Source organism: Aspergillus vadensis (genome assembly GCF_003184925.1).
Source record: "Aspergillus vadensis CBS 113365 unplaced genomic scaffold BO88scaffold_2, whole genome shotgun sequence".
Lineage (NCBI taxonomy): Eukaryota > Fungi > Ascomycota > Eurotiomycetes > Eurotiales > Aspergillaceae > Aspergillus > Aspergillus vadensis.
Genome location: NW_020292040.1, coordinates 65,638 through 91,744, shown reverse-complemented (window position 1 = coordinate 91,744; position 26,107 = coordinate 65,638). Strand labels below are relative to the sequence as shown.

The window sequence follows — 26,107 nt, the reverse complement described above, 5'->3', positions numbered from 1 at the left end:
GCAGTCGACTGCTTCTGCCTACGTAATGGCGGCGGTTAGTGTTCTATATATAGCTCTATCGCGGGAGAACATATTGCTTCTGCTCACTTCAAAACCCCCCGGTGAGACAAACGATGGTGTTTGTTGATCTCAGGCCGTGAATGGTAACTCAGTTGCCGGAATTAACTCGCATGAACTACAGAGTCAGTCAACTTCGCTTCGGCGGCAACATTATTAAGGATTGTCATGAATATAGAAGAACACTACCCATCGTAGTAAGGGTTGTGAAGATCCTGGTGGGCTTTGATCGGGTCACTGCCCGTCCCGCGCTGAGATCTAGCATTTCTCTTCAGCCAACAACATCACCGCGAGATCGCTGATCTTCAGAAAGGCCACCTCGTCGCGTACGCGTCCAAGGTCGCCAACCAGACTGACTGACTCTCTCGTTGGGGTGTGCCTGGGAATGTGCGGCATGTCAGCATCATGCACCGGTTGAGGGGCACATCTGCGACCGTGGCTCATCAGTGGGTTGTTGCGTAGCCACAGTTTTGCAACAAGCTTTCTGTGTGAAAGAATCGAAGAATCGCGAAGCATTTCTGAATACCGGGATGGAACCTGGGCTGGAACCACAGAAACTCAATCGGGACATTGTCTGGTAAGGGCCAAGGACAGGAGGATGGCCTGGCACTCATTCTGCGACCCGGACTGTGTCAGTGTCTGGTGGATTCACAATGTGCCTGGTTGCCCCTCCTTCAACGACGACGGGGCAATCCCGAAGCAGACCGAAACACTCTGATAGGTTCCATGACGTCTTACGCTGTATGCGATTTATGAGGCGTTTCTTGGGCTGATAACGGCCAGACTGGCCGCCCAGTTAGAAACCCTAGATGAAGTGTTGTCCGATATCCCGACGGGGCCAGTGGCGATGCAGCCGAACCGGGGTCGGCAGGACAAGGCATGGCGCCGTGCAATGCCCATTGGCCAGGTGTGAGGCATGGGACAGGGTCCCTGCCCTCTGACTGCGAATTGTCCGCTGAGATAACACAATAACAGGATCTGGCGACTCGCTGGAGGGTACGTGGGTCATTGGAGTGGAGAGGGGATCCGGGACATGCCCACTCACAGTGCTTACAAGCAAAGTCCAGATGGTTTCGGATCTCCACCGAGCCGCGCCTGGTTCCAACCATAGAATCTGCGCGAAGGCAAATGGTAAGAGAGAAAAAAGAAAAAAAGAAAAAAAAAGAAAAAAAGAAAACCCTGGTTGTGCCGAAACACAACGACCAATGTTCGCCCCATTTGCTGGCCCGACATCAGATTTTTACTTGTACCTTGGCAATAACTGATAGGATTCCACGGATATACTGTTGTCGGTCAGACAGGCACAGGCTCAGGCACAGGAACAGGAACAGAACAGAACAAAAACATCTTCGTTCGTACTGAACTTAGAAATTAGGATGATCGAGATTAGCGCTCTGAGTGTCGGTCACACTGATCATCTCTCAGTGACTGCAGTAGTGGCGGCTGCCCCAGCGGTAAAGTCCAGGGATCACCACCATAAGCACTGAGCACACACACACCTATACCCTCCATATCCAGCGCTGTTGACTATTATCGAATGACGGAGGGTGTACTGACGAGGCCCGCCTCCACTTCACCCAATCATGCTATCCTGATATGACGTTTCCTAATAATAGCCACCCAGAGCAGAGAATGACCGAACAGGTGTCTTGGATCGCAGGGCCTGGCGACCCCACCGCGGGCGAAAGGTTTTAGTGGTCTCACGACGGCTTAAGCACCGCGCTTGTCTCTCGTCATCGAGTAGTCTAGTCTCTGGTCTCTCGTAGCATTAGCAGCAGTATCCCTCCCAGCAGCAATTCGTTGTCTTCCTCTTTCTTTCTCTCGTTTCAACCATCCCCCTGGGAAAGCTTTCCTCCCACGTTTCTCTCGTTTCATACCCTAAAGTCATTCGTTTTTTGTGCTGCTTTCTCTCGCTGTACTCGGTGCGGAAGTTTCGGGCATGTGGCATTGGGTTCCTGCATAATCCTTTGGACCTTGGTTGGCACAGAATTCCTGGTACCACACGCCGCTTGCCATCATGTTCGGCACGACGGTTCAGCGCTGCGTGGTGCTCATTCTGGGGCTACTCAGCGTCACGACCGTGGGCTGGCCCTACGATGAGTCGCTCGTTGACTACAATTTGAATGAGAATAAAACCGCAGAGGGACCGATAAACTATTGGGGAGAATGGCCTAATCACACCTACCATCCGTCACCAGACAACTGGCGCTTTCCCATCTATACCATCTTCCTGGACCGCATAGCCAACGGAGATCCCGCTAACGACGATATCAACGGCACCACCTACGAACATGTACTCGATTCCAATCAGATGCGCCATGGCGGTGACCTAGTCGGCTTGATTGATACCCTCGATTACATCAGAGGAATGGGATTCAAGGTGAGTTCACCACTCTTTTACTAAACCCCATGTCATCTCCGTCTGACTGACTCTTCAAGGGAATCTACTTCGCTGGTACGGGATTGATGAACCTTCCCTGGGGCTACGATGGGTACTCTCCAGTGGATACCACCCTCCTCGATAAGCACCATGGCACCCTGTCGGACTGGAGGCGCACCATCAAGGAGATCCACGACCGGGATATGTACGTGATTATGGATAATACATTAGCAACGTGAGTATGCCCCGAGTATTCCAGACGACCATGCCACTAACGATCTCCCGTGCAGTTTGAGTAACCTGATCGGTTTCAAGGGCCACTTGAACGATTCGGCTGATTTCAATGCGAAAGAGTACGAGGTGGAGTACGTCACCGAGAGACAGTACGCTGATTTCCAGTTCGGCAATGACTACAACGACACCTGCAACTACCCGAGGTTCTGGAACGAGACGGGATACCCGTTGACTTCCGGTGGCGTGCAGGACCTGGATGGTTGCTACAACAGTGATTTCGATCAGTACGGTGAACTCGAGGCATTTGGTAATTTCCCCGACTGGAAGAGACAGCTCACCAAATTCGCATCGGTGCAAGATCGTCTGCGAGAATGGCACAAGCCGGTTCGCGATGTCATCACCCGCCATTCTTGCATTGTGATCGCCAGTTTGGATATTGATGGATTCCGGTTTGACAAAGCCGTCCAAGCCACTCTGGATCCACTGGGTGACATGCTCGCCGTCTACCGTGAATGTGCCAAACAATACGGAAAGAAGAACTTCTTCCTGCCGGGAGAGATCACCTCGGGCAACACCTTTGGGAGTCTCTACCTTGGCCGGGGTCGTCAGCCAAACCAGACGCCTGATTCGGCGGATGCTGGCGCGAAGCTGACGAATGCCTCGTCAGATTCCTACTTCCTCCGAGATGATGGCCTGCAAGCGTTGGACGCCGCGGCCTTTCACTACACCATCTATCGTTCGATGACCCGCTTCCTGGGAATGGACGGGAACCTGGTGGCTGGCTTTGACCTGCCCACCGATTTCATCGAAGCCTGGAATGGCATGCTCGTTACTAACGACTTCATCAATGCCTACACGGGCGAGTTGGATCCTAGACATATGTATGGTGTGTCGAACCAGGATAATTTCCGCTGGCCAGCCATCAAGAATGGTACGGAGAAATACCTGCTGGGTCTATACATTGTTACGCTGGAGCTGCCGGGAATTCCTTTGATTCTCTGGGGTGAGGAGCAGGAGATGTACGTCTTCGATGCGACTGCCTCCAACTATCTGTTCGGTCGGCAGCCTATGACTTATCAGACAGCGTGGTGGACGCATGGTTGCTTCTCACTGAACACCTCGAAATTCTACGACTTCCCCAACGACAAGGGATTGAATGGCTGCAACGATATCACTGTTACCTACGATCAACGGAACCCGGCACACCCGCTTCGCAACATTATGAAGCGCATGTTCGAAATCCGGGAGCAATACCCAGTGGCAAATGATGGTTTCAACCTTGAAACCATTGCCCAGCTTACCAAGGATCTCTATCTTCCGGGTTCCTCGACTACTCCGACGGTGACTGGTCTCTGGTCGGTCCTGCGCAGCTACTACCCTGGCGTCCAGAAAGAGGCCTCGAGCAGTAACGATACTCTCTGGCTCGTATATCACAATGCCAATAAGACGGAAACATATGGCCAGAACTGTTCTAGCAAGGACTCTGCTCTTCTGTCTCCTTTTGAGTCGGGAACGAAGTTGAAGAACCTCTTCTATCCCTACGATGAACTTACACTGCAGGATGGGCCAAGTGACGCTAGCAACGGCACCGAGTCCTACGGCTGCACCACCAAAATGAAGTTGTTGCCATGGGAATTCCGGGCTTACGTTAAGGCCAGCGATTTCGTTGAACCTGGCCCTACGGTCACCGAGTTTGTTCCTGGTCACGATGCACGCCTGCTGTCTTCCGAGGATACTGGGGAAACCCTGAAAATCCAGCTGGGCTATTCCAAGACCATGGACTGCAGTGCGATCACAAAAGCAATCTCCCTGAACTCGACCACCATCAAGGGCGTCAATGCCTCCCTTGACACGTCCAGCGTGAGCTGCACCAACGTGACGGCCAGGACGAGCAGTAACAATTACATCGGCGAAATTCCCACTGTTTGGACTTGGTCCGCGAACCTGACCAATGTCTATCACGGAATCCACCAAATAACCGTCAAGAATGCCTCCACAACGTCTGGAACGCGCGTAGATGCTATTGACCGCTTTTTATTCCGAGTCGGAACCCACACCAACCCGTTGATATCGCCCCTTGCCAACTACTCTACCAGCCTGGTGCACAAGTCGGATAACGGCAGCTACTATGTTCAACATGATGCGGCTGGTGCTGACCAGTTCCGCTACACAACTGACTTTGGCCTTAACTGGTCCAACTGGACCGACTACACTGGTGGCAACACGACGATCGACTTCCCGACCTGGACAGGCACAGATGCCCAGAAATGGAAGGGCACTCACATCCGGGTGCAGTATTTCTCCCGCCTTACTGGCAGCAGTGATTACATCCAGGAGGGTGATTATGACTGGGAGTCCGATGTGCCTCGCAGATTTCCCCACCTGTGGTGGAATGGCCCGTACAATCAATACGGTTATGATGCCGGTCTGGACAGCAAGATGCGGTTTGATACTAAGGATCGCCGTTGGAAGTATGATTTCGTCTATGAATGGCCGTCCGTGGGACAGATCAGTGTCTGGGGAACTGGCAAAGACGGTGTTCCGGAGACGACAAACGTCTATGGCGATGTTGACAACTCATCAGTTGTACAGGTCTTGCCTCCCTCCTACTTGTCCTCGAACGTGATCAACATCACCGAATTGCCCCCTTTCCCGCACCTTGGCTGGACCATCTCCCTCAATGATGCCAACCTCCGCTATGAACTGCTTCCGGTCGGCTCTGGATGGGCCCAACTGGTCCTTTTCATTCTCCTCTGGGTTGTCCCGATCTTGATGGGGCTGGCGGGAGTTTTCATCTTCATTCGAACCTTCTACCGTGTGGAGCTAAACACCGATGGCAACGTGGTCAAGGAAGACAAGCTCCCGCTGTTGTTCTGGCGCAGGATGAAGGGTCAAGCTGGAGGTGATGGCCAGATGGACCGGGAAGAATCAGAGGTTGCCGCCGTGGCAGGCGATCTGGCCATTGCAGGAGCCCCCGAGAAACGTCGCACCGTCTTGATCGCCACCATGGAGTACGATATCGCGGATTGGCAGGCCAAGGTCAAGATTGGTGGTTTGGGAGTCATGGCCCAGCTCATGTCCCAAAACCTGGGATACCAGAACCTCATCTGGGTGGTTCCCTGCGTGGGAGACATCGAATACCCTGAGGATACCCCGACAGAGCCATACGTCGTGAAGATCTTGGACAACCCCTATCTCGTTAATGTGCAGTATCATGTTCTGAACAACATCACCTACGTCCTTCTTGACGCCCCCGTGTTCCGGCAGCAGACGAAAGCAGAGCCGTATCCTCCTCGGATGGATGATCTGGACAGTGCCATTTACTACTCCGCCTGGAACCAGTGTATCGCAGAGACCATCAAGCGTTTCCCATCGATCGATATGTACCACATCAACGATTTCCACGGATGTCTGGCACCGCTGTACCTCCTGCCGACACGGACAATCCCCGTTTGTTTGTCTCTCCACAACGCCGAGTTCCAGGGTCTCTGGCCCCTCCGTACCCAGCAGGAAAAGAAGGAAGTCTGTTCAGTCTTTAACCTGCCCGTTGAAGTTGCCACAAAGTACTGCCAGTTCGGAAATGTGTTCAACCTGCTTCACACGGGAGCGAGTTACCTTCGATTCCACCAGCGCGGATTTGGCGCGGTCGGTGTGTCAAAAAAGTATGGAAAGCGTTCATGGGCTCGGTATCCCATTTTCTGGAGTTTAGACAAGATTGGTAGTCTGCCCAACCCTGACCCGACTGATACTGCGGCCTTGGAGGATACCCCTGACGAGAAAGCTCTAACCCGGTCTTACGAGGAACGCATCACGGACAAGCTCGAGGCTCAGAAGTGGGCAGGCTTGACCGAGGATCCAAACGCTGACCTCCTGGTGTTCGTGGGTCGATGGTCCAAGCAGAAGGGTGTCGATCTGATTGCAGATGTCATCCCCGCCGTTCTTTCTGACCGGCCACAGGTGCAGGTGATCTGTGTTGGTCCCATCATCGATCTTTACGGAAGACTAGCTGCCATCAAGCTGGAGAAGATCGCTGCCATGTTCCCTGGCCGGGTCTTCTCGCGACCTGAGTTCACTGCTTTACCCCCATGTGTCTTCTCTGGTGCTGACTTTGCTCTGATCCCGTCTCGCGATGAGCCATTCGGATTGATTGCTGTCGAATTCGGTCGAAAGGGTGCTTTGGGAATTGGATCTCGCATTGGTGGTTTGGGTCAGATGCCAGGCTGGTGGTACACCGTCGAGTCGGACGCCACTCGCCATCTCCTACACCAGCTGAGGACTGCCATTAAATCGGCTCTGGACTCGTCTCCCGAAACCCGAGCCCAGATGCGCGCAAACTCCGCTAAGCAGCGGTTCCCCGTTCTCGAGTGGATCCAGAAACTCGAGACCCTCCAGCGAACGTCGATCAAGATTCACCATGAGAAGAACAAGGACACAGTGACTGGCTCTATTCCGGGGTCGGAGAGTGTCTGGGACCTGCAAAACCTTCAGAGTGCGCGTTACTCCACCGTGGCGCTTCCCAACATGGCTCTGTCCAGGTCTGACGGCTCAGACACTCCCCCGGAAGCCATGATCCAGCAGGCCCACGCTCGACTTCAAGAAATTCAAGCATCCGAGGGAAGCAGTCGCGACAGCAGTCTCAACCGCAAACTGTCACTGGGTCGCCGGTCCGGCCCTGGTCAGGGTAGAAAGCGCTTGACGAAGAAGCAAGCGACCGCGAGCCAGATCTCCACCGATCACGGAGAAGATGAGCACGACACCGACGCTGAGGAAGATGACCACAGGCCGCAGGAGGATTACATTTCCCCGGAGGAGGCTATGCAGGCTGTGAACAACACCCTCTCTCCCCATGCGATCACTGGAGACAGTACACCTCGCGCCTCCTACCTGTCCAGACCCGTATCCCCGTACCCCGTCTCCCAGATCTCCACTCCAGCGTGTCCAACACCGCCGCCCATGACTCATTTCCGGACTGTTTCTATGCTGTCGTTGCCCTCCGTGGTTGGCGACCATAACCGCCTCAGCAGTCTCGGTGGCGAGGACAAGGACCAGCCCGTCTTCGAGTTGCAGAAGGTGGACCCGACTTTCACGGACAGCCTTGGTCACTTCACTCGTCGCTTCGAGCAGTCGCTTGACAAGTTGAACAAGAAAAATTCTATTACGGATTACTGCATTGAGGTCTATTTGATGAAGAGTGAGCGCAAGTTCTACAATTCATACAACGATGCCCAGCTCAAGAAACAACCCAAGGACCGTGCGATCGCGGTTCCTAGCTCTGTCAGTGTCGTACATGATGGGCCTATTACAGACAACCGCCAGTCCTACTCTAGTGAAGACTCTGAACTCAATGGGGAGGATGAGATTGACCGCTGGCTGATGCGGTTGGGCTACACGCGTCCGATCGCTGTTCAGCGATTCATGAGACGTCGCTTGGGCAATTGGCCAGTGTATTCGCTCTTCCTGGGACTGGGTCAGATCATCGCCACCAACTCGGCACAAATCACCCTGCTTGTCGGTCAGGTCGGAGAGACCGCAGTGAAGCTGTACGTCATCGCCGCTATTTACTGCCTTTCCTCCATCGTGTGGTGGTTCATGTATCATCGATTCCCGGCCGTCATCTCCCTCAGTCTCCCGTGGTTCATCTACTGCTTGGCATTCATCGTTATCGGTGTTTCGCCGTTCGGTCTCACCTCTCTCGGTCGCTCCTGGGCTCAGAACGTTGCGGCTGGCGTCTACGCCATTGCATCTTCTAGCGGTTCGTTGTTCTTCGCTCTGAACTTTGGAGACCAGGGTGCCGTGCCTGTCAAGGACTGGATGTTCCGCGCTAGTATCATTCAAGGTATCTCCCAGATCTACACGGTCGCGCTCTGGTTCTGGAGCTCCAAGGTCACAGCCGCCGAAGTTGGAGGTGTATCTGTGGCGGCCCTGAGTTCCTGGCGACTCACAGCCGTGGTGATGCCCATCGCTGCCCTCTGCTTCGTCATTGGAGTTTTGCTGGCCCTGGGCTTGCCCAACTACTATCGTCAAGCTCCCAGTCGTATCCTGTTCTTCTACAAGTCTCTGTTCCGTCGACGCATCATCCTGTGGTTCTTCTTCATGGTCATCATCCAGAACTGGTTCCTTTCTGCTGCTTTCGGCCGCAACTGGTCCTTCCTCTGGTCATCCAAACATGCCAAGGCCTGGGAGATTGTCCTCCTTGTGTTCGGCTTCTTCGTCGTCCTCTGGGTGGCCATTCTTGTCATCTTCCGTGCCCTGTCGAAGGAACACAGCTGGATCTTGCCAGTCTTTGGTCTGAGTTTGGGTGCTCCCCGATGGGCACAAACCTGGTGGGGAACCTCCAACATCGGCTACTATCTCCCCTGGGCCGGCAGCTTGTTGTCGGGATCGATCGTGTCCCGCTGCCTGTGGCTCTGGCTGGGACTTCTCGACGAAATTCAACAAGTCGGGTTGGGTATGATTCTGCTGCAGACCATGACTAGAGTGCATGTCTGCTTCGTCCTGCTGGCCGCCCAGGCCCTGGGATCCATCGCCACCATCTGCGCCCGCGGCTTCGCCCCCAACAAGATTGGCCCTGCGGATATCTCCCCAGATGTGGGCACGTCGGTGGACAAGGTCGGTAACGCATGGTTCTGGATCGCTCTCTTCTTCCAACTCCTGGCAAGGTAAGTCTCCTCCCACCCTACTCTTGATGTGATCTTCTTCTAACGTTTGAAACAGTTGGGGCTTCCTCCTCTTTTACCGCCGCGAACAGCTCAACCGACCCTAAATTATGCCCTACCAGGTCAACCCAGATCCAGCACTTACGTGCGCGAGTCTCTTATTTGCATTAGGCATCATGTGTTGCCGTCTGTACCCCTTTCTACAGGGCAGTGCTGGCAAGCACAGATACGTCATCATCATTACCACTACTCATGACCATAGACCTATAATTCCCCTGTCTTATAGCATATAGATTTGTATATAAGTCGCATGATCAGCAATTGAATATATTGTCATTCTTTAACACTACTTTTGATTAGAAGTGTAATGTGAGAGAGTAGAGTAGCAAATGCGTGTGTGCGTATGATTCGACGCCACGGGTTTTCTCCAGTCGGGGAGCCTTATCCGGCCGGGATATTCCTGCGCAAGACTGCAGTGAAAAGCTGCAAGGCTGGCAATGACCAAAGTTCTACCCACGGCAAGTCAGCGATTTATCGTAAGATATGATCTTGGCAAACTCAAATACGACTGGTCTCCCACTACAAATCTAGCAAGACGACGCTTAAACACCACGATTTTGTCTCGCAGTGCCGATCAGCCTGAGCAAGCCATTTTACCGTGTGTGCATGGGAAACAAAGGCCTTGTTTAAGATTCACTGGGTTATCTAAGCACCGCCCAGGAAATTAAGAAGTCATCCCATTTATTTTGACGTGCAGATGGTGGAGTAGAGTGGCCTCGACCAGGCAGCTGATCTTAGGGAATTGTGCGACTCGACGTGCATCCCCTTGCCTTAGTGGGGGATCAATGCGGGATTTAAGGAACACTTTTCCCCAGGGCTGGACTCGTAGGATAACCACTCAACTTTCTCATCGCTGGTACTAACAGGCTCAGAATCACTATCACTCAGAGTTGTTTTCAACTGCGATCTCTGTCTGTTTCGTAACGATCAGCCGACATTTACCTCTTGAGGCACCTAGCCAGCATGAAGCCACGGCTGCACTACGACGACGTCGCCTGGGAGAAGGCTGAAGCCATTACCAATGCATGGGTTCAACAGTTCTTCGACCCCGAAATCCTACAATCCGTCGCGCAATTCCTGAAAAGACACCATGGCCCTGGAAAGGTTGATGAATTTACATATCTGGAGAAAGGCTCGTACAACATCACCTTCCAGATGAAGAACAAGAATGCAAACTCTACGGTCATACGTTTCGTTCAGCCAGGATCAATCATGTTTCCCGAAGAGAAAGTACGCAATGAAGTTGCTATGATGCGATATATCAATGATCAGATTGCCATTCCTGTTCCTTTCGTTTGTCACTGGGGACCGAGGGAGGAAAGTCCTCGTGGACTAGGCCCGTTCATTATCATGGAATACATTGAGCATAAGAAAAACTTGTATGATGTTCTCAACAGGCCTGGTCGTCCCCGCGAAGAGCGTGGTATCCTTAACCCCGATATCAATGAGACCAGGCTGGAGGCGTTGTATGGAGAGGTTGCAAGCGTTTTGCTGAAGCTTTCTCAGCCAAATCTACCCCGAATAGGGTCACTAGACCAGGTCGATGATTTCACCTGGGAAGTGACCCAGCGGCCTTTGTCAATGTCCATGAATAGTCTGATTCGACTGGGTTCGCTACCTCGATCAAAACTTCCCAATACGACGTTCGAAACCACATCTTCATATTTGGAAGCATTAGCAGAACTCCACATTGCACACCTCATCAACCAGCGTAATGATGCGATCGACTCAGCCGACGACTGTCGACGGAAGCTTGTTGCTCGATACCTTTTTCGCAAACTCGCCAGAGAACATCATTTAACAAAGCCGTTGGATGCCTTCGATAACGGCCCGTTCAAACTTTGGTGCGATGACTTCCGCCCAGCTAATATTCTACTGAGCGAACAGCTGAAGATTGTCGGCGTCGTTGATTGGGAGTTCACATATGCCGCGCCTGTTGAATTCTCGTTTGCAGCTCCTTGGTGGCTGCTGATTGAAAAGCCTGAATACTGGCCACAGGGACTTGACGACTGGTGCAGTGAATACCGAAGACGTCTTCCGACCTTTCTCAAGGCGATGAGAGACCAGGAGGATGGGGCGATTGAGCAGGGATGGTTAACCAATACCCAACGGCTGTCGGGTCGTATGAAAGACAGTTGGGAGAGTGGGGATTTCTGGATAGCATATGCAGCGAGGAACAACTTCGCCTTTGACTTGATATACTGGCACAAGATCGATCAGCGATTCTTCGGATCGACGTCTACTCCCATTGATGATGTTTGGAAACAGAGACTGGTCATACTCGAGCCTGCAGAGAGAGCCGAAATTGAACAAATTGTGGCGATTAAGGTTGAAGAGATGCAGACACGGCCATTGGCGTGGGACCCGGATGGCTACACCAGGGAGGTCGCAGATACCCTCTGCGGAACTAACGTAGACAACGAGCTTGAAAGTGAAACCTCTGAATATGCACCAGACGAGAGACATGGTCCGACAACGCTGGAAGAACTGTCTCTGGTCGGTGATGGCTCATTTGTTATTTTCAACAAGCTTCGAAGCCAGGTATATTAGCAATCTATTTCCGAAGCAGAATGATTATATGTTCATTCAAGTAGCTGTCCCCCAATATTTACGTTGACCAGAAAGATCATTTGCTCATTTGGATACAGTCACACCGTTGCATATATTTAGTTATAATATCCTCTTGATATATCTTCTCCCCACATCGACTCATGAATGACGAAACTTCAGCCACTGACTTCGAAACAGTTCGATTGTCAATCACAAAGGTAACATTCAGACCGTCACAATGCCCCATGTAGCTCTAGCTGACGGAAAACCTAGATAGCGTGCTGACAGTCGGTAATTCATTGGTGGTGTACGCAATGCGCATTAGCTTGCGTGGGAGTGGAGTCCCCCATGGTCTGGTTGTGCCTGCAGGGTGCGTGATGAAGTTTGGATACCACGTAAAAGGCACAATTTATTTGTGTGATCAGTATATTGTTTTGTAGTATGTACGTTGGCCAGATTGATCATTGCTATTTCATAAGGTCCGTTTACGAAGCGAAAGAACGAGACGAATAGAGTACAGAGTTGAACAAGAGCAATTAACATGGAGCCACATGAAGTAGGTAAATTATCTGTCCCTTCCCATGGGATAGTTCAGGTGAAGCAACATGCCAGGGTTATGTTGCCTATGAGCGTGCGCTCTCAGTCCCTGTTGGGATATGTCTTGATGGAAATATCGCTTCTGCTTTAGCGGTTCGTAGCACGTCGACAGTTTCTGATCCTGTGAGCTCCGGCAAAAAGCCCTGACACGACGACACCTTCTGAAAGTGTGGAGATGCCGAAAGCTCCACCCAGGGTCCAGGATGTTGGCTACAACCACCGTGTAGAATCCATCATATCCCATGTCTACAAACCCGTCGGGAAACTGTCGGAGTTACCGGACTTTAGTTCCGTGCAGTGTTTTGCCCCACGACCATCAAACACTGCTTCGACAGTCCCGAGGACAGCCATACAACAGACTCACCTTCCAGTTTGACTGTATCTCAACTCCCCGACCCCCCTCCCTTCTCGCTGCCTTTATCTGAATTCGGAAGCTTCTCGCCGTGGCAGTACTTCCCATAAATTCGGCCTATCAATCATTGGCGATCAGCAAAATGGCTCGCATTCTCATTACTGGCTCGGTCGACGGGCTTGGCCTCGAGGCTGCCAGGCAGCTTGTTAACAGAGGTCACACCGTATACCTGCATGCGCGCAACGAACAACGTGCAATGGACGCCAAATCTGCGTGCCCGGGTGCCGCCGGGGTGTTGACTGCCGACTTATCCAAGATGGAAGACACACGAAAGCTCTGCGACGAAGCCAACGCAATTGGTGATTTTGATGCTGTCATCCTCAATGCTGGAATCATGCAAGGTGGCTTTCGGAAGAATGTGGATACTGGTGTTCCAGCCTTAGTGTCGGTCAACCTTATCGCACCTTATGTGATGTCCTGTTTGCTGCGTCCACCCAAACGCCTCGTTTTCATTTCCTCGAACCTGCACCGGTACGCAGACATGGCGAGCATGGATGATATGTTCTGGTTCAAGCGCGGCGAGGCCAGATACCAAAGTTACCCGGCATACTGTGATTCTAAGCTACATGTCATGCTCCTCGCCAATGCAGTCGCTCGGCGGTTCAGGAACACATCGGTGACCTCGGTGCACCCCGGGTGGGTGGCAACTAAGCTTGGCGGACAGGGTGCTCCAGATAAGGTGGAGGATGGTGTTGATACGTATGTCATGTTAGCCGAAGGAAACTATGATGAACAGAACCTGTCTGGAGGGTATTTCGAGCCCAAGGGAAAAATTGGTCAGCCAATTCCGGCTGCAAGAGATGAGGATTTGCAAGAGAAGGTCGTAGAAGCCTGTGAAGAGGTCACTGGCTTGAAATTGCCGGCTTAGAATGCAGGGCTTTCTGTCAAGGGGTTGAAGAAATGTGCCAACGTCTTGACCGAAGTCACCATGAAATGTACATAGATATTAACTGCAAAGTACGTACTCTAAAGTTTTTAATGTACCATCACTCAAACCATGTAGAAAAGAAGGATAAAGGTTCGGAAACCTGACAATCACACGGTATAAGCACACGTTGTGCGTAAGGAGTACTGTGAGACATGTTAAACTTTCTGGCCAATTTGAAGTTTGACGATGGCGGTACCTACGTGAAGATCAGGGAAGTTCGATATCAAAAACACTTATGAAGGCAGGCGTTTAACTCAATACAGCAAACGTAAGCAAGGTCACGGAATCATATTGTGTTCGCTAATGAGGCAATAGGTCATATTCAGTTATTAAAGTGAAGGTTATGCTCGTGCGTGGCTGCTCAAAATATGGTCAAATAACGAATAGCTGTGGTGACACTGGTACATTGGAAATAGTGATGGAAAAATGATACTTGGATTGCATTGACATCCGCCTCAACTATGTTGCTCGGTTGAACTACAGGTCTGCTGTCCCTAAGGATCGCCTTGTGGGGGAGTAGACTGTGGACTTTGCTAGGGCAGCTGCGGTAAACCGTCTGCTCTGTCATTATTGAACTCGCAAGGTAGGCCTTCAAAGAGAAAGAGAGAACAGGGAGGCATTGTTTTCTAAACCAATACTAGCCGTAAAACCCACTGGAGCCCTCCCGCGAACAACTAGACAATGGTTCCGAGACGGGAGATACATCAGATTATCAGAAAACGCAATCGCCTCTTAATCCAACACAGATCATTGGCCGGTCATCACCTATATCCCCGACCTTGGATGGGAAAGCCCTTGAAATCGCATTAGTTCAGCTCCTTCTGTGGTCTGCGCTGAGCCAGTCTGACCCTGCTTTAATCAAGATCGGCGGCGTGGGTCTGGGCTCCGCCGATAAGATGAAGCGTGCCAAAACAACTCCAACACCGCCCACTTAGCCGCTATAACCCAATCTGGGGTCACTTTGCGAAACCCCACGGCGTCCATTTCAAGGTTTTGGGGTTTGTTTTCTTCCTGTGCACACCTTCTTAGCTGAATACGTATGCTCCTAGGCTACAGTATTCCCAATTGTCTTTCGCAGTAATCGCAGATCATAGACATGAATACATCGCAAATCATGCCTAAATGAATCAAAAACCTAAGAGCCCTGTTGGAGTGCCGACAGACGCTAGCCGTTTTGTCAGTGCATGGTTGGGGGATGAGGAGACCCAAGATACTCAAGATCCTCGGAGATAACAGGCTCTTCATATTGCTGCTGCCCTGGACCCACTCGCTTGAAAATCATTGCCTGATCAGAAACACTCTGTCCCGCTCTCGAGGATGGCTGATTTCTTTGTTTCGAACGATCAGTAGTATGGATGAACACAGATGATGAAGATTTAGCCTACCGAGTTCAATTGTAACACCGTGTCTCCACTCCTGACCCTCCCGTGTTCGATGTGAGTAGTACATCTACGTCTATTCAAGATGTCTGTCCAGGGGCAATATCCTATCGCTTAGCCTAGCAGAAATGCATAATTTTGATACTAGTTTTGGCTGCATGGATCCAGCTTTGTGCCACATCCGACCTCCGACAATGAGATCCCTATTTAAAGGGAATATTACGCATGCAAGGTGTGCGTTTCTTCTAAAGTACTCGTTCTTACCCGCGGAAGATTTTCCGTCCGACCCACCAGTCTATGGGTCGAACTGGGGTATGTCCGTACATCGCTCCCTGTTTAGAGCATCTAGATTCCTCCAATGAGGGCGGTGGATATGGCGATGATGCACTTTACAAGACGCACTGGCGCTTTTAGTGTCTTTAGAAGGCCTTAACAAAATTCCCGATATCGCGGACAACATGGCGTGGCTAACGTGTCTATCATATCGCAGCTGACGAGGCTATAGGGAGTGGAAGGCACCGGAACTCCGTGATGTGCCGTCGGAGGAGAAAGGGATACCCCAAGTACGTAGTGATCGTTATACACGTACTCAGGAGTGTTGAATGTCGGTCGCCTGGACTGCGAAGGCGCAATCGGGATTCATATGCATCTTGACCACACTGCTGCGGCATGAGCGGCTCATGATCACCGATCGTAACTTCCTCATCGTGCTCCCGGAGCCACTTCTTCATGGAGGATCAATCATTACTAGGATATAATCTATTATAGCTATAAAAGGGCCTCCTGTACTTCCAGTACATCGTCTGTTTCACTCTTCTCATTTCCATAGTCACTCATTTCATCTCAATTTCTTTCCATCCCCAGTAAAGACTACTTACCGTCACAATGAAGAGCTTTGGATCCGCCGTTTCTATGTTTCTTTCTCTGGGCACAATTGCCGTTGCCTCGGCGTCCTGCGATCCGAGTACCCTGAATACCACAAGTTATCTCTACGATATCACCGAAGAGACTACGGTGTTCGAGGTTGCCCGCAAGACCAACCGCGGTGTCTGTGACATTGGCCGACACAACCTTATGGCAGATGTGACCATTCCACCTAATATTGGCGAAGTCTTCATCATACCTGGCGAAACCTGCACTCCAGACAATAAATCCTGCCTGATCAAAGATGTGGGGCGTACCCGGACTTGCATCTACGGTGGACCACGTTTGTACTACACCGTCAAAGGGGACACATATGAAAAGATCGCCCTCCGTCTCAACATAACTACCGAATCACTCTCGGGCGGTCAGTCCGCTAATGAAACATTGCGGGTTGGTCAATTCATCAAGGTCCCCGAGTGCTCGCCGAGTCAATGTATCATCCAGCCTTATTCGTTTGAGTGGGGTGTGTATAAGGATCTTGCCGACAAGTATGGGACGACTGTTGGCCAAATCATGATGCTGAGCCCGACATACAATTACAGCAGTCTGGCTTTCAGCAACGGGGGAACAGCTCCACCAATTGATCTTCCGATCAACTGCACTGCTCTGTCGAGCAATATCACCGTTATCAGCTAGAGTTTTTCCCATTGGGGGTCGGTTGAACAGACGGCTTTATCCAGCCGTATGCGTCCATCATTGCTTCTATTCTGCTCGAAGCCCATGTACTTTCCTTTACGTTCCAACTGGGTCTTGACTTTAACCACGGGTTTGGGAAGGGATTGCTGTTAGAGAGGCCTTTGAGCAATTGCCTATCTGTAAATAGGAAGCTTTTCAATCCAGGTCTAGATGATAAATACATCAATAGCCACCATTGAAACAATGAAATCTTTAAAACTATAAACTGTCTTGTTTCTCGGGTGCGGCCGTAGTCATCAACCCTCAGTAAGCATTGTGATATCCCAAACTGAACATCATACACCAACACTATATTCTTTCCATTGTAGGGTCAGCGTTCATTAGCCTCTTTGATAATTCAAGAAGAACGCTTGACTCAGCTGAAGCCGCCGGCTGTGTGCTGTTTGGATCGTAATCTGACGTCGTTGGGACACACCATTGGGCAGTGAAGGCATACAGACCAGTCGGAAATAGTGCGTAGACTCCCCTTTGTGAAGCCTGAAGGACCCAATAGAAATGACGACGGTTGCCTATTCGGTGGGCTCGACGTTCCGCTCGGCCTTGTGATGTCGGAGGTAAAAGGATTGCGCGGCTGCCTCAGTTCGAAGAATGATTTTATTTACAGCCAATTCCGAGTTTCCAATCACGAAAAGAGGCACATCCTCCCCGCTCCCTTCTTCCAGTCCTCATGCGGGATGTGGGAGAACAAGTGGGTGGACCTCCGATCCCAATTACAAAACGTCCTGCCTCGACTTGCTGAGAATGATCCGTTCAGTTTTTACAAAGGGCCCTGAAACACTATGGCCGAGCTATCATGCAATACATGCGGGAGGATTCCTGGACGAAGAAGATTATCCCGTGTTGTTTGAAGAACGAGCATCAGAGGGGTATAGAGCAGCCCGGACGAGGCCCGAGATTGCTAGGAGTGGCGTATCGTATTGTATTTTCTCCACCGGTCTTTTGAGATGGTCTACAACTACGCAAGGTTGGCAACCTCATATCCGTCACACCTTTACGTGTACCTGGTTCGGGGGGCGCGGATCGCCTCGGGTGGGCAGGTCCGAGGGATAATTCGCTATACGAAGTGCAACAAGTGATCGCCGACGGGTATCCATTTCAGGGTTCAAGGTCCGAAAGGTGGAGCTCCCGGATTTTTCTCTGCGTGGCACCTGCATTTTCTTGACCCTCCACACTAGAAGACACTAATTTAAGCCCTGAGGGCCATACTCCAGTGCTGAGACAATTCTGCCCATCTAAGCGAAGATGGCTCTGGTCCTTTCCAATTGTCAGCGGGTACATCCCCACCCCATCCCGCTCTTCAGAGTCCTGAGTTCTGAGTTCTGAGTTCTGACATTTAAGACGAAGCTTGGCCCTGCTTGCTTTTCGACTACTGCCCAAGTTTGTCACAGAACTTGGTTCAATAACAGGCTATCGTGTGTGAGCGGTGACCTGCTTTCTGTTATCTTTGTATTTACCCATTCAACCAATCCCTGTCACCCCTGCCAATAGGGTGTGAAAAGAGCCATGTTTGTTTCGAAGGCATGGGCCTGGCTTGCATTAGCCACTGCCACCCTAGTCTCTGGTGCATTACATGCAGAAGACCAGGCTAGGAGAGAAGCCACCTCAGGAACAAAACTAGGTACCTTCCTCCACAACCGCATCAGTCCCAACTATTCCGAGCTGTACATTGCCGAGCCAGACGGCTCCAATGAGAAGCTCCTCCTGGGTTCCAACTCCGTGTACGATTTCCGAGCCAGCTGGTCCCCTGACGCAAAGTATGTTTACTTCACGTCGGAGAGAAGAGGGGATGGACAGGCGGATATATACCGTGTCGCCATTAATGGCACCAGTACCGTGGGGGCAGAAATAGAAGAGGTCGCTTTGTCACCCGGTGTCGACGACTCTGCTTCGATCTCCCCCGATGGCAAGATGCTGGCATTTGCAACTTCGAGATACAATCAGACTAGCCAGATAATGCTCATGGTCCTGGAGACCGGATCGCTCAAGAACCTCACACTCATTCCCGGAATCTCCGAGGCCGCCAACTCTTCACTACCCAATGGATACTTCAAGCCGACATGGTCCCCTGATGGAGAGTGGATCGTCTTCACATCCGATCGCAACACTCCATGGCGGGGCCACAGCGACGGCTCTGGATGGGAGCACACCCAGGAGTTGTCCATTTACGCAGCCCGCCCCAATGGTACCGACTTTCGACTCGTCTCATCTCGGAGCAACTACACCCAGGGATCGCCTAGATTCTCCCCGAATGGAAAGCGCCTGGTCTTCTATGAGATGTTGACCGAGGACACATACAATGGTCGTCTGCAGCCTGAGCTGCTCGAAGGATCTTACCTCAACACCAGCATCGTCTCCATTGATTTCGCCACTGGTGCTGACCGTATTGTTCATGCTACTGGAGATGGGACCAAGATCAGTCCTTCATTCGTCACCGACGATGTAAGTATCCTGGGTCAGCCACACTGTAGCACATCATACTAATCACTGAATCCACCCGACAGGTTATTGGCTATGTCATGAAAGAGGCGGCCAGCAATGGTATCTACTACACCTCCATCTCGGGTAAAAACTACACGCAATACCAGACCATTCCCATGAATACCATGACACCTGCGATACGCTCCCCTGCCTGGTCGCCAGATGGCAAATATATTATCTACGAAAAACAAGGTCCCACTGGTGGTAGTACGTCGACATCGAAGACTCAGTATTCCCCGCTCTGGAGCTTTGACCCGGACTGGGACTACCGCTTCACGGATGTTTTCCCGATGGCCAAGCGTGGAGGCTGCCCTATGATGGCCATGTCACAACAGATGGAGGGTGTCGCGGAGAGCAATCTCATGCGTCTCCAAATGAACGGCACTGATCAGGTTACCCTCTTCGAGACCAAGAAGGGCATGATCAACCCTTCTATCGCGGAAGGCTTTAACGCCCGTGCCTATCAGGGCAACTGGGGACCGAATGATACCAACATCACGTTCGGCTACGGTGCATACTTTGTGGGTCGCCAAAGTAGCCCGGGGTTCATCTTCAGTGTTACCCCGGAGGGCACGGGCGTGACCCTCCTCGCCGGCAACAACATCACCAACTACGGGTTCCCGTCTTACAACCACGATGGCACGCAGGTAGTTTTCCGGACGTGGCCCGGTACTGCCTCCAATGGTACTACCATAGGCACCACTGGATTAGCGATTGTCGATCTACCCTCCCGGCAAGTGACCCAACTTACAACCGAGTGGGATAACCTCCCGGCCTTCTCCCCTGATGGCAAGAAGATCTTGTTCACACGGCGCACCAACCTGGATAACATCGGCGACAACTATGACATTTTCACCATGAACCCGGATGGCAGTGAACTTACCAAGCTCACTCCCTCTATTGCCAGTGATGCCCATGCCGTGTGGACCCAGGATGGACGTATCCTATACAGTACCGCTATGTTCGGCTTCCAGCAGGAGGCACCCTTATACGATGATTCTATGCAGCCATACGCTATCATCGTGCTCATGGAAGCCGATGGTAGCAACAAGACCGTGTTGTCGAACAGTTTGTGGGAAGATGCGATGCCTATGTTTGCGCCTGCTCATGTCATGGAAGCCCATTGTTGTTCCTAGGGTGAGCACGCGCGACTGAGAGAGATCGTGTTTATGACTGATCGTTTAGGTGGTGGTATCTCCGGTTCCATCTCCTTTTGTTCTCCTTGATGGACCTTTTCTACTGTGTTCATTGTATATAAGGGATATTGTGTGTGTGTCAATGTCAAAGACTCATTTCCGTTGTTATCTGCTCTCAACTGTGCCTGTTAGCCATGTAATCGGACTGTGCAAATGTAAGGTGGTGGCAGAGTAAGTCTTGCACTCTATCTAAAGCTAGTACTGGATCACTGACCGGGCCTCAGCATATTCGGTGAGATAATGGGACGAGGTGTCGCGAGGAATTGGTGACTTAGATGTTGATCTCCCTATATTACTACCAACTGAATTTTGATTGCTCGACTAAATTCTGTGTATGTCTAGCCGTGCTGATCAACATAACCGTTAAAAGTAAGGTTGGCCGAACCAAGAAGACTGATCCTGGGATTACCCGAAAGTGGAGCGACAAGCGCGCCGGGCGGGTTTCCCGCCATGGCCTTATCATCCAGCCCCCTCACCGATAACATCCTTGACTCTCAACTGCGTCAATTTGCTACATGTAAAGACCACCGTGCTGTAACTCGTCTTCACCATGGTCATCACCAGAGTAGCAGCCTGCCACGTCGCGCCTCACTTCCTGTCCGCGTCTAAAACCACGAGCAAAGCCGTCTCCCTCATCCATCAAGCGGCGCGCAATGCCGCCCACGTAGTTGTCTTCCCCGAGTCCTACATTGCGGCCTTTCCCCTCTGGAGTGCCCTGCGTCCACCCACAGATAACCACCATCTGTTCTCCCGTATGGTGGCAAACTCGATTGCCATTGATGGCGAAGAGGTTGCTGCGCTGCGGACTGCCGCTCGGGAGACCAATACTGTGGTGAGCATCGGCGTTTCGGAGCGTAGCCTGACCAGTACTGCCTGTCTCTACAACTCGAACCTCATCATCGACAGCACTGGCTCAATCGCCGTGCATCACCGCAAGCTGATGCCAACCTTCTTCGAGAAGTTGACCTGGAGGCCCAGGTGACGGGCACGGGCTGCGAGTCGCTAATACCCCGTATGGCAATATCGGCGCGCTCATCTGCGGAGAGAACACGAACCCGCTGGCACGATACACTCTTATGACACAGCGGGAGCAGATTCATATCTCATCGTGGCCATGTATCTGGCCTACCCGAATGTTGGATGACCATTCCGAGGCGGCGGGTAGTACCGGGGATGCTTCTGCTACTACCGCTGGGTCGAACTACAACAATGTCCTGGCCAACCGTCTGCGCTGTGCTGCCCATTGCTTCGAGGCAAAGTGCTTTGGTGTGATGTGCAGTGGATTCCTCGATAAAACCGCCATTGATACCATTGTCGCTGGAGCCAGTGACACCGCGCGGATTCGCCGGACCTTGGAGCTCTCACCGCGCGGCGTCACCATGTTCCTCGATCCCACGGGATCCCCGGTTCAGGGATTTACGGTGATGGAGTCGACGCAGGAGCAGCAGACACGGGAGTTCTTGCAGATGGAAGAAGCAATATTGTATGCGGACTTGGATTTGGAGCTTTGCGTTGAGGGGAAGCAATATCACGACGTTGTGGGTGGTTATCAACGGCTGGATGTTTTTGATTTGCGGGTGGACCGAAGTCGCAGAGAACCGGCGAGATTTACGGATACTGAGCATACGATTCGAGACGACTAAGTAACGCTCCGAGGACCAGAAAATAGAGGAAAAACTGGTAGTATCTTCCTAGGCTAAGAATTCTATCTGCAAGTGAAACACTTAGTCAACTGATATAAAGAGGATGGAGAAACTGGAAGAAAGGATCACATTTCGATAAAGCTAGAGCACCCCCATCATAGGTTTTTGGTGTTTTGTTGACATGACCTCTACTGAACGACATGGTAGCATCTAGTGAGCTAACCGAAATCCCGTCAGAGTGAACCCCGCGTCAATTACCAAGGACTCTCCATTAATAAACGAAGCAGCGGGGCTAGACAGAAAGACAACCGCGTCGGACACCTCTTCCACCATGGCGGTCCTGCCGAGTGGACACAGCTTCTGTAATGCTGGGCCTAGCGCAGGAAAATATTCAATGCCCCTCTGCATCATTGGAGTATCAGTCCACGATGGGCAGACAATGTTTACTCGGATCTGGTTCTCAAAGTTGTCCACGGCGGCGGTCTTGGCGATCCCAATGGTCGCGTGCTTGGACGCTGTGTATGGCATCATGCCAGCCGCTGATATCATGCCGTTGATCGATGCGATGACGACGATTGACCCGCGGCCCAGACTGCGTGTCGTGTTGCTGCGTGTGCTGGTGTACAAACGAGGCTCTTGGCGTGCCATGGCGTGAGTGACAGCGCGCAGCACCATCATCGATCCGCGGGAGTTGGTTGTCATTACCTTGTCAAACGCCTCCACGTTTAGATCGGAGGTGGGTGAACGCTTGGTCGAAATGCCCGCGGAATGGACGCAGTAGTCAATTCGGCCAAAGTCGGCAACAGCGCGTTGAACCATATCGTTAACACTGGCTTCATCGACGACATCGACGACGACAGCAATGGCACGAAAGTTAGGGTGAGAGGAGAATTTTTGACACTCCTTCAGAATGGCCTCGTCAGGGAGGTTCAGATCGGCGAGCACAATTGACTCGACGCCGGCTTCGGCGAGCGAAAAGCAAACATCTTTGCCAATGCCGGATGATGCCTAGTAGGTCAAAGCAGAGTTAGAATTGATTATATTGTGCTGCTGTCTCGAATGCTTGAAGGTACACGGGGATTAATCTGCGCAAGATGGGATGGGAGGAACTCACCCCAGTCACAAGGGCAACCCCTCCGTTGAGTTTCATGCTTGCCATGGTGGGTAAGTACAGTAGTAGTAGCCTCGAAGATGCGAGTCAATATTGCTAGAAAGTTTGCTGGTGAGGGGAGTCTCAAAGTTTTCCCCAAGGCTGAAGACTATGGTGGTGGAGCAAAAGGAGGAGCACAGAACTACCCCCGAGGATAAGAGATGGAAGGGGAAAATAGGAACGAGGGGGGCAGGTCTTGGAATGAATTTCGGGAAATTAGGTCTTATTGCTGCGCACTGCACTAAATAGTGATGATCCCTGTTCGTATACCATTATCGGTAAGCTGGTTGTTTGTAGTGCGACGCACAAACACAAAGAGAACGCAGCCTCCCGCTCATTGACTGGTGCACCTTACAATCTAGTACCTGGTCAATCGCACCCCACTATCATCACTGCCAAGTACCCAGAGGAATATTTGATCCTTCTGCCACCAAAACAACGAGGTCACGTGCTGAAGCTGGAAGATGGCAAAGGGCCTCTATTGAGTGGAATACTGGCTGCATCTGCTGTGCACTCTGTGACTGCCGCAGATGGGATAGAATGAAGCCGTTGGCCACCGCGGTCAGGATAGAGCCCCTGATGCAACCACCCATGACCCAGAAATAGACAGCAGTCCCCATGGACACGGCATTGGCCCATTCATCAATTATGAACAACGCTACCAGGTATTCATACTTAGTCGCAGTGTTCATCAAGGGCAGGCAATCCGCCTACCTGGCCCAACGATTATATATTTCCACAATGTATCCCTTTTAGTAGTGTCGGAGGATAAACTTAGACGGTTTATTTTACGGCTCATGGTCAGGACAGTACTTTAGTGGAGACCAATAAACAGTACGAGAATGTCTAGAAAACACATAAGGTTATAAAGACTTTTGCGCTGCCATGTATGTGCAGTTTATAGTTCATGTCATAAGGATATTAATTATGAGGCCAAATCATCTTCCAACTCGTCCGAAAGAGGAACAACCCCCAATGCTAAAAAGTAGAATGTCTTGGATAGTGGAAGGAGCAGCATTGGAGTAGCTCACTGAATGTTTTCCCTCTAGACATTTTGTCCGATCGGGTCAAGTAACAAGAGTCGGACTTAAGCAGATCGGGCGGAAGCATCGGCCGTCGGACATTGACTGAACCATGAACGCATACATCGGACCCTAACCAAGACCCCTCAATCATGTCTGGAATAGGATTGCGCCCGAAAATATTAATAAATAAAGAGACGAAATAAAAGCAAGCTGTTTCAGAGCCTTTATATTCTAAAAGCATCAATAACACCTTTTATTCCTTTCACCATGACCGCCCAACCTCGCATGAAGATCGCTCTGATCGGCCTAGGCCGTCTGGGTGCCATTCGCGCCCGAATTCTGGCCTTCCAGCAACCTCGCATTGAGCTTGTCGCTGCCTGCGATACAAAACCCGGGGCAGATGAGTGGGCAGCGACAAATCTGCCTTCGTCAGTCAAGTTCTTCGATGACCCGGAGGACTGCATGAAGAATAGCGGTGCCGAGGCTGTCTTGATCTCGACGGCCACTGCTACCCATGCCCCGTTAATCCTCAAAGCACTTGATTTAGGCCTGGTGAGCTTACAAGCAATTGTTCACTCATGTGAAATCGATGTCTAACCTGCGATCAGCATGTGATGTGTGAGAAGCCCATCTCGGTAGATGTCATCACTACTGAGGAGGTCGTCGCCAAAGCCGCTTCCAAGCCTCATCTTAAGTTCTTGGTGCCCTTCTGTCGACGGTGTGAGTCACGCCTTTGAATTTCCGTGCTAAAAGTGAAGGCCTATCGACTAATCCAGAACAGATGATGATTCGTATCGTCAGGCGAAGCAGATGGTCATGGATGGGTCACTCGGTGACATCCACGCGGTCGAGAGCTCTTGCATTGACCAGCAGGATCCTACAGGTGAGCTTTCTTTCAAACGATCACCGACAGTCTAGTGAGCTCTAACCGTCTTACATAGGCTTCTTTGTGAAATTTTCCGAGCAGTCTGGAGGTATCTTTGTTGATATGGGGGTCCACGATGTCAGTCATATTTCCATTATTACTCAGTCCCTGCAGGGCTCAGTTGCTCACACCGCACAGATCGACATTGGTAGATACTACCTGGATGTCAAGTCGGGCCTCACCAACCCCAAGAAACAGGTCAACAGAGTCATTGCCATGGGGCAACAGGCTGTGTATGACGAGCTTGCTAAGTATGGCGACTGCGACAACGGATGGGGTCTGGTAGAATTCGCCAACGGCAAGATCCTCACCTTCCACTTGGGCCGCACTCTCACCAACGGCTTCGAGGGGATGACTCGCGTGTGCGGGACTAAGGCCCACTCGGTCATCAATGCAAACTCCACTATCAATCGTGTTGAGATTCGTGATTCGCATGGTGTGCGTACGGCTACAACCCCAGATGCTTTCGTCCTCTACGATAAATCGTTCATCAAAGACTTGGAAGAGTTTGCAGCCGCGGTTCTTGACGGCGAGCCTCTCACTTGCGCCCCCGAGGATGCCTATGAGGCGGCTAAGATTGCCACCGCTCTACAGTACTCGTTCCGCAATGGCGTACCGGTATACTTTGACGACAATGGTCTCCCTATCATGGAAGTTGTGAAGGACAAGGCCTAGTGTTTTACATATAACTCCAGTCGGTAAAATAGACTAATAGTTTCATTGGTCATGTTTGTGCAAGCCTTACTTCTGCTGGCCATCAAAGCCCAGAGACAGAACTGTAGGTGTGATACATATGCATTCTTCCTTGCATTGGCAA

The 26,107-nt window shown here is 51.4% G+C and overlaps 8 protein-coding genes across 8 annotated transcripts; 7 read left to right on the top strand and 1 right to left on the bottom strand.

Moving 5' to 3' along the window:
- The first annotated feature begins 1,939 nt into the window (after positions 1-1,939).
- Positions 1,940-9,603, top strand: ags3 (alpha-1,3-glucan synthase Ags3). The gene is made up of 4 exons (XM_025709799.1): positions 1,940-2,437; positions 2,497-2,672; positions 2,728-9,330; positions 9,386-9,603. Exons 1-4 carry the CDS (start codon positions 2,075-2,077, stop codon positions 9,432-9,434), a joined length of 7,191 nt encoding a protein of 2,396 aa, XP_025567003.1. The 5' UTR covers positions 1,940-2,074; the 3' UTR covers positions 9,435-9,603.
- Positions 9,604-9,960: 357 nt separating this feature from the next.
- Positions 9,961-12,088, top strand: BO88DRAFT_379384 (phosphotransferase family protein). Its single transcript, XM_025704484.1, has 2 exons — positions 9,961-10,212; positions 10,260-12,088. The coding sequence occupies exon 2, from the start codon at positions 10,351-10,353 to the stop codon at positions 11,935-11,937; it is 1,587 nt and encodes a 528-aa protein (XP_025567002.1). The 5' UTR covers positions 9,961-10,212; positions 10,260-10,350; the 3' UTR covers positions 11,938-12,088.
- A 901-nt stretch (positions 12,089-12,989) lies between these two features.
- BO88DRAFT_484180 (SDR family NAD(P)-dependent oxidoreductase) lies at positions 12,990-13,904 on the top strand. Its single transcript, XM_025712272.1, has one exon. It carries the CDS (start codon positions 13,029-13,031, stop codon positions 13,812-13,814), a length of 786 nt encoding a protein of 261 aa, XP_025567001.1. The 5' UTR covers positions 12,990-13,028; the 3' UTR covers positions 13,815-13,904.
- A 2,234-nt stretch (positions 13,905-16,138) lies between these two features.
- On the top strand, positions 16,139-16,813 carry BO88DRAFT_331457 (LysM peptidoglycan-binding domain-containing protein; the record flags this gene model as incomplete). The annotated part of the gene is made up of 1 exon (XM_025702678.1): positions 16,139-16,813. One exon carries the CDS (start codon positions 16,139-16,141, stop codon positions 16,811-16,813), a length of 675 nt encoding a protein of 224 aa, XP_025567000.1.
- A 1,563-nt stretch (positions 16,814-18,376) lies between these two features.
- Positions 18,377-20,638, top strand: BO88DRAFT_467442 (tat pathway signal sequence domain-containing protein; the record flags this gene model as incomplete). The annotated part of the gene is made up of 2 exons (XM_025711523.1): positions 18,377-19,312; positions 19,375-20,638. 2 exons carry the CDS (start codon positions 18,377-18,379, stop codon positions 20,485-20,487), a joined length of 2,049 nt encoding a protein of 682 aa, XP_025566999.1. The 3' UTR covers positions 20,488-20,638.
- Positions 20,639-21,097: 459 nt separating this feature from the next.
- On the top strand, positions 21,098-22,190 carry BO88DRAFT_421611 (carbon-nitrogen hydrolase family protein; the record flags this gene model as incomplete). Its single annotated transcript, XM_025708525.1, has 2 exons — positions 21,098-21,422; positions 21,520-22,190. 2 exons carry the CDS (start codon positions 21,098-21,100, stop codon positions 22,188-22,190), a joined length of 996 nt encoding a protein of 331 aa, XP_025566998.1.
- Positions 22,191-22,400: 210 nt separating this feature from the next.
- On the bottom strand, positions 22,401-23,349 carry BO88DRAFT_449087 (SDR family NAD(P)-dependent oxidoreductase; the record flags this gene model as incomplete). Its single annotated transcript, XM_025710468.1, has 2 exons — positions 22,401-23,198; positions 23,305-23,349. The coding sequence occupies 2 exons, from the start codon at positions 23,347-23,349 to the stop codon at positions 22,401-22,403; spliced, it is 843 nt and encodes a 280-aa protein (XP_025566997.1).
- Positions 23,350-24,632: 1,283 nt separating this feature from the next.
- Positions 24,633-25,965, top strand: BO88DRAFT_467434 (putative NAD binding Rossmann fold oxidoreductase; the record flags this gene model as incomplete). Its single annotated transcript, XM_025711522.1, has 5 exons — positions 24,633-24,917; positions 24,974-25,085; positions 25,147-25,248; positions 25,307-25,368; positions 25,429-25,965. The coding sequence occupies 5 exons, from the start codon at positions 24,633-24,635 to the stop codon at positions 25,963-25,965; spliced, it is 1,098 nt and encodes a 365-aa protein (XP_025566996.1).
- Positions 25,966-26,107: the final 142 nt, after the last annotated feature.